Raw genomic sequence first — 7,170 nt, forward strand, 5'->3', positions numbered from 1 at the left:
ATTGTCGGGGATAGAATGTTTTGTTAGCCTGGTGTTTTTCAGAACTGGAAACCATGCTCTGTTCATTCTTAAGGTTTCTTCTTTCCTGTTGAAGTTTTGCTTATGCTTGTGAATTTCAATGGCTTCCCTGTGCAGTCTGACAAAGTAGTTGGAAGTGTTGTCCAGTATTTTGGTGCCCTGTTTGAGTTAGGCTATGTTCAGCCACTGCTGATTTTTCAGGTTGTCCAAGTCTGCAGTGTCTTTCATGTTCTTTTATTCTTGTCTGGATGCTACGCTTTGTGGTCCCGATGTAAACTTGTCCACAGCTGCAGGGTATACGGTATACTCCTGCAGAGGTGAGGGGGTCTCCAATCACCACCCCCGACAGAAAAGAGGCATAATGAAAACATTAGTGGATCGTGCAAGACGGATATGTGAGCCGCACTTTCTCAATGAGGAAATTAATCATCTAAACCATGCACTTCAGGCAAATGGCTACTCCAGAAATGAAATCCGAAGAGCAATCAAACCCAGGATGAATCAAACAACCAAGGAAAAACAGTCTCCTACAGGAAAAGTGTTTTTGCCATATATCAAAGGAATTACTGATCAGATGGGAAAGCTTATGAAAAAGCATAACCTTCAAGCAGTATTCAGACCCACCCGAAAAATACAACAGATGCTACGATCAGCAAAAGACAGTAGAGACCCCCTCACCTCTGCAGGAGTATACCGTATACCCTGCAGCTGTGGACAAGTTTACATCGGGACCACAAAGCGTAGCATCCAGACAAGAATAAAAGAACATGAAAGACACTGCAGACTTGGACAACCTGAAAAATCAGCAGTGGCTGAACATAGCCTAACTCAAACAGGGCACAGTATCTTATTCCAGGACACCAAAATACTGGACAACACTTCCAACTACTTTGTCAGACTGCACAGGGAAGCCATTGAAATTCACAAGCATAAGCAAAACTTCCAACAGGAAAGAAGAAACCTTAAGAATGAACAGAGCATGGTTTCCAGTTCTGAAAAACACCAGGCTAACAAAACATTCTATCCCCGACAATAGCCCTGCAGAGAAGATTAGCACATCAAGTACCAATCCATATGCAAAAGAACCTCCTCAGGATACAGTGAAGCCTCCCGCCATTAGCATTCCACACCCTGGGAAACTCTTACAGGATGACTCAGCTCAACCCCACCCCTCCTGAGTAGATACAAATGACCTACATCTTTTCCACACTGTGACACTGAGAGATCTCTGTCTTTTGGTGCTACACCTCTGAAGATGCCAGCCACAGCTGCTGGCGAAACGTCAGGAACTACAATGCCAAGACCATGGCAATACAGCCCGGAAAACCCACAACAACCATCGTTCTCCGGCCGTGAAAGCCTTCAACATTAGCCATACAATTTGACATACCTTTGATCTTCTGCAAAATAATATCAAAAAGGAATATAATGTTTCTGTGCAGGCCTCAATCCACATTGGAGCTCTGTAAAGAAGCAGATAGCGGCAGGGATAAACTGGCCACCTTTATTATGGAAAAAAATCTTATGGTATTTATTGCAACCAAGGCCTTGTAATGAGCTTTCTTAAGGTGCCCCCCCCCCAATCAAATTAGCTTGAAAATTGACTCCTAAATAACAAAAACAAGTTACTTGCTCTACAGGTTTCCCATTAACTTGCCAATTATATTTCTGTATGTGATTAGATTTAGAGATTACTATAACCTTAGACTTCCCATGATCTATTGTCAACGCTTCTGCATTGCGATATTCTGAAAGGGCCTTCAACAAACACCAAAGGTTCACAAGAGTCCTAGCTAGCAAAGGTGCGTCATCCACATATAGTAACATCAAGATCGGGGTATTGGTTAACATTTGTGGATGAAGTTTAGAGTTTCTCAAAAAATGTGCCGGATCATTTATATACAAATTAAATTATTGTTTAATTTACGATCAACCAAGAGCATCTGCTTGCTGTTAGAGTCATATCATATGATTGTAATCTGCTTATTGATAGACTGAAAGGTTTTTTTAATCATACTGTAATCCCCGTGCATTTGAGTACGAGAGGTGGAGTATAAATGAAAATAAAAAGTTGTTTCTCCACACATTATGTAGGGAGCAAGTGCATATAGGTAGGCGTTCTTGACATGTCCCTGCAGTTACGGGACTTTTCTCCCCTTGCTGACTTGCCAGATTCCCTGAATTCAAGTATATATTTTTAATTAGATTATTAATTTGGCTGGAAGTTTTCCTATGACTGGAATGACAACTGTAGAATTTGGTCATTGAATAACATGCATAGAAGCTGATTTGGATTATAGTGCATGTTGGCATCTTGAGTTGCTAGTTCACTGAATTTCGATCTTTGCCTTCTTTCCTCCACCTTCCTTCTGTGTAAGGTTTCCAAACAGCCTCCCATCCATGCTTCAGCCAGATTGCTGCATCGTGTGCCCTTCAGACTATTGCTCATGTTTACAGCTACCCTCTTTACTTGAAAGGAAGGCTAGGGGCTTTTCCTCCACTTGCCATCAAGAAAAAATGGGGTCTGTCTTAAAATTACAGTTAGATAGAGTAAAATCTTTTGTGTAAAACCCTTTTTGGGGAGGGAGTTATTGACTGTCTCCCTTTCGGATAAACATTGTGTCTGCTTTCCATGCCAACTGTTCAGGACTGGGTGGGCGAGGGCCGTCTACAAGGCTGCCTACAGAAATGCTGCCACTCAGAGAGAGGCAGAACAACACACATGGCTGAATCTGGGCCCCAAAAGCACCTCATTGCTGTCGTGTGAAGAACAGCACCTGGGCCAGCACTTGTTACTCCTGTGGGAGCTTGCTTCCTGTTGCCACCCTCAGTGCAGACATGGGTTCTGATTCCATCCCCAGTTTGGAGATGGAGCTGTGCTTGCAGAAGAGGAATTTATACTCATGCCTGAGCATCTTCTCGGGTTCTCAGTTTCTTGTTCTTTGGAAGCAGCAGTCTGCTAAATCATAGCTGATGACACTGATTCTGGGACGGAAACACTGACCCTTCGCTTCCTCCTTGTGTCTCCTGCAGGTCTACAAAAGGGCAAAAGCATTGGACCAATCAGACAACGACATGTCCGCCGTGTACAGGGCCTACATCCACTAGGGCTACCCCATTCTTATTGTTAATACCATGATTATTAATTATGATGATGAATACTGGGTTTTTAACTCTGGACCAGTCCATCTCTGTCTGTCTCTCTCTCCCCCGTTCCCTGCATTTTCTTCTTTTTTTAAAAATACAAAAAACTTTTTGGCATCTGCCACAAGAGCAGGTGCCACAGCCAGCCTTCCCATGCCAGCAGAAGCAAGAATCGGAGGTGAGGGGGCTGCGGTCATTGCCATCTTGACAGCGAATCTGTTACCCCATGCTGACAGTCACAGAATGGAATTGGCGACAGGAAGCAGTGCTCTTGTAGGAGTAACTGCTGCTTGGCTTCTTTTGCTATTCGTTTGTATGAGTGTCCTGAGATTTTTGTTTCTTTAACTGCTGTTTCTCTCCCCCCCACCACTTTTTTTTTTTTTGCTGTGGTTAATGTGTATGCTGGCCTCTCATGTGCTAGGGGATGGTTGAGCAGCAGAGATCCCACTTGCTTGTGAACATCAAAATGGGATGGAAACCTGGCTCCTGTGTGGTTATTTCTTCCTTGGAGGATTGGATGAGTCAAGAGGTCAATGGCAGAGTAATGTGGGACTGTTCTTCACCCATGCCCCCTTCAACATCACAAGAACAGCAGATCTTCCTCTTCCCAATCCAGCACAGCTTGGTTTTTATAGAGAACACAGTCCCTAGTGCATGGCAGCAGACCTTGGGTACCTAGAATGCATTTACTGATACCAGTTCCCAAAAAAGTTGATATGCTCCAAAGAACATTTGTAAAACTGTTTGGTTTTTTAAAAATAATTGAAGCAATGAAAGTTTGTGTGTGCGTATTAGATGACTGAAGGAGTAAACTCTAATATCCTCCTGAGACCCGTGCAGACTCCCTGCATGTTTGTGGCTGTTGGTGTTTGCGACAGAATTCTTGTAGCAAAAGTCGCAGGGCAAGAAGGTGTGGTCTGAAGCTTGGCTTCAGGAAGCTCTGGGATCGAGTGGGAATATTGGTTGCCAAGTTTTTCCGTTGCTGAAATTGGAAGTGATATGCCTTCAGCAACCACTGACTCCTGAGTAATCCAAGGGCAGAAACTGCAACCTCTGAATTGGCATGGCAGTCTTTTGGGTGAAGTTGTAAACTCTCCCATCGGCAGACTTGACCTAGTTGTGAAGTTTGATCTAACAAAGTAAATGCTGAGCAGTTTCCGTTGATGAAGTTCAAGCCTTTAAGGTCTGTTAGCTTATAAGTCCTATAGAAAAAATAAACCAAGAGCCCAAAGAATTTGGATGAATAGTTTTCTCATGTTAGGTGGGAGCAAACTTTTCATCCAAAGAGAACTTGGTTGCCTTGGCTGCTCCACTAGGAGGTGTCACTGTGTACCATAATGAGTGCCCTTTAACTCTCAAAAGGAAATAAGGTGTTTGTATGCAGCGTAGACGAAACTCTTTCAAACTCTGAGATCTTTTTAAAAACCATCCTGTCAGTATTAGTCTTTGAAAGAGAGCCCTGAGCTGCACCTTGGGACGTGTGCGTGGCAGCAGGGTTGGAATCTCACTGGCCCGTTCTCACTTGACATTCGCTTGCTGGATGTCACATTTCTCCAGGCTCCTGTGCGTCCCATTGTGTGTTAGCCCTGTCTGTGCTGTGATCTTGTCACCTTGATTTTGCAGTGGGGGGGGGGGGGTCCATGCCAGTTGTATCCTCCATGTGTTGGGCTGCATGCAGGGTGCTGTGCTTACGTGGGAAGGCGCATGCAAGCGTATGTCAGACAGGGCTAGGGGCAGCTCTGGTGCCCCAGGGTGAGAGTAGAGTATACATTCCCCAGGAGCAGCACCAGGTTGATGTTGCTTGTTTTTGGTGTTCCAGGGTGGAGGTGCTGGCGAGCCCCAGGCATCATGGCATTGGCGCACCCAGTCGCGCAGAAACCTCCTTGTTCTCTGGGCTGGTTTAAAATAATTTTTCCTCAGATAGCCATGCCTCTGGATAAGGAAAGAAACAAACAAGGATCCAGCCCTGTGGGCTCTTGTCTGTTTTGTAAGCTGAAAACAAACCAGAGATTTAATCTCATTGTGGGGGTGTAACATAGCTGCAAAAGTATAAGCTATCCTGTGCAGGGACCTTACCAGGACAGCTCTGGAGCAGATGAACGTTGTGTTAGTGATCCATTGAAGTCCTAATGCAGGCGGGCTGGTGAACCAATAGTGAGCAAACCTAGACAACGGCTGAGTGGATTTATTTTTTCTGAAGAAAATGAACAAGGAACTTGTCGCTTTTGGGGGCAAGAAGAAGAACAGCTTCATGGACAGGTTGTTTCCTGCAAGGCTGTACAATTACTGATCAGCAGGGAGGGAGGACAGCTCGGGCCCTGAGAGGGCGTCCTGTTGTTGAATGCTGGACTGCCTCAGAATGGTTGCTAGGCTCACCTTTTGCCACAGAGCCCCATGGCACCGGAAGGAGCAGCAGGTATGCGGTGGCATCAAATCCTGTGGGCTTATGGAACGGTAGAACTGTTAGTCTTCCAGGTGCCACACAGAAGGTCTGGTTTTTATGCCATTTCAAATGTTCTAATCCAGGAGCCAGTTGTGTTCAAGATCCTTAGGCTGGGTCTCTTCAAAGTCCACTAGATAATTTGGGGTGGAGGGGAGAGGGTAAGTTAGGATTGCAAGAAAATATGATGGAACTGGCTTTAGTTGTTGTCTTAATATTGTTGACAATATTGTAAAGTTCCTTTTTAATGAGGATTTCTGTTTTAGCAAATGCTTATTTTTTGTTCCCTCCTTTTTAAAATAAAAAAATGTGACACTTGTGAAAAGCTTGTAAGAAAAAAAGCAGTTTTCTTTTAATTCCCCCCTTCCCTGTTCAATCACAGATCTATAGGTAATTAAGGTTGTGAATTTTTTTAATGTTTTGCCTTGTTTTTAATTAACATTTGTCATTCAAAATAGGATGTGTGGTGATGATTAAATGGCAAAACCTGACAAAATGATTTTTTTTCTTGTGCAATTAACAAAGCTACTGGCTTAAAGGAAATAAAACCTTTCTTGGTAACACAATGCCGCTTGTCTGTTCCTAAAGCCCCTTCTTCCCCACTCCCTGGCCATGACACCAAAAGAATCTCAGTTAAGTTTCCCTTATTCCAACTACCTATAGCACGGTGCTTTCTTTTTCTGGCTCTACCCTGGGAGCGCTCAAACTCTTAGTTTGCAGATTAGTGATCCTCCTTACAACTGTAAAATATTTCAGTTACCCCTGTCTCCCATTAGCCTGCCCCCAGTTGGCTTGGTTGCTTAGAGAAGAGGTGGTGCTTTGCAGAGAGGAATCCCAGCACATCTTTACTCCCTGAAAATATCAGTGCCCATAAATTGCATATGACAGCCTGCATCATCACCCTCCCTGTTCTGGGGCAGAATATTGGATGTCCGGTAGATTTTTCACAGCAATCCATGGACAGCAACCTTGCATGGCCTACAGCAAAACACCGTAGCCATATTCTTAAAGAACAAAGCTGGTTCTTTTTTTAAAATACTTTAAATTTTATTAATAAGATTAAAAGCCCAAGAAAGAACCAATAAAGCTTCTATGTAACTGTTAGCTCCATCCCTTTAGCCTCTGATCCCACAAAAGGTCCCATTTGGTTTCACTAGATTTTTGTGCCACATTTAAGGCAGGTTCTGTGATAGTACAGAACACAGAAACTGGCAAGGTCAGTAGCTAATCCTCCACCCTTTTCTTAGCCAGAAACGGGTGCTTGAGACAGTGGGTGCCAACTTGCTGGGGGTACAGTTTAAGCAAAATGTTGGTTTGCTCCCTCTCCCCTGGCAAAATTTCTCAATAGGGCATTGTTGGCTTCAGTGTGATTTCATTTTTTCAAATGCAAGTTCTTACTCCTACTATAGAGTTCTTGTATTCCTCGTGGCACCTTGCGGTGAGAAGAAACACACAGGTCTTTTCCAATCAGGAAGAGGCAGTATTTCTTTCATTTACTTTGTAGTCTACCTTTCTTGCTGAGACTTAAAGAGGATTGCAGGATATAAAACAGTGCAATCTGATAGCAT

The 7,170-nt window shown here is 43.8% G+C and overlaps 1 protein-coding gene across 12 annotated transcripts in view; it reads left to right on the plus strand.

The window, feature by feature from the left end:
• GLYR1 (glyoxylate reductase 1 homolog) overlaps positions 1-6,168 on the plus strand; it is a 61,938-nt gene extending 55,770 nt beyond the window's left edge. For all 12 annotated transcript variants that reach the window (XM_054992411.1, XM_054992412.1, XM_054992415.1 and 9 more), the window contains one exon: positions 3,052-6,168. In XM_054992411.1, coding sequence (XP_054848386.1) covers positions 3,052-3,126 — 75 coding nt within the window. In that variant the 3' untranslated portion in view covers positions 3,127-6,168. The remainder of the gene's footprint in view (positions 1-3,051) is intronic.
• Positions 6,169-7,170: the final 1,002 nt, after the last annotated feature.

The sequence above is a fragment of the Eublepharis macularius genome, chromosome 12 (genome assembly GCF_028583425.1).
Source record: "Eublepharis macularius isolate TG4126 chromosome 12, MPM_Emac_v1.0, whole genome shotgun sequence".
Classification (NCBI taxonomy): Eukaryota; Metazoa; Chordata; class Lepidosauria; order Squamata; family Eublepharidae; genus Eublepharis; species Eublepharis macularius.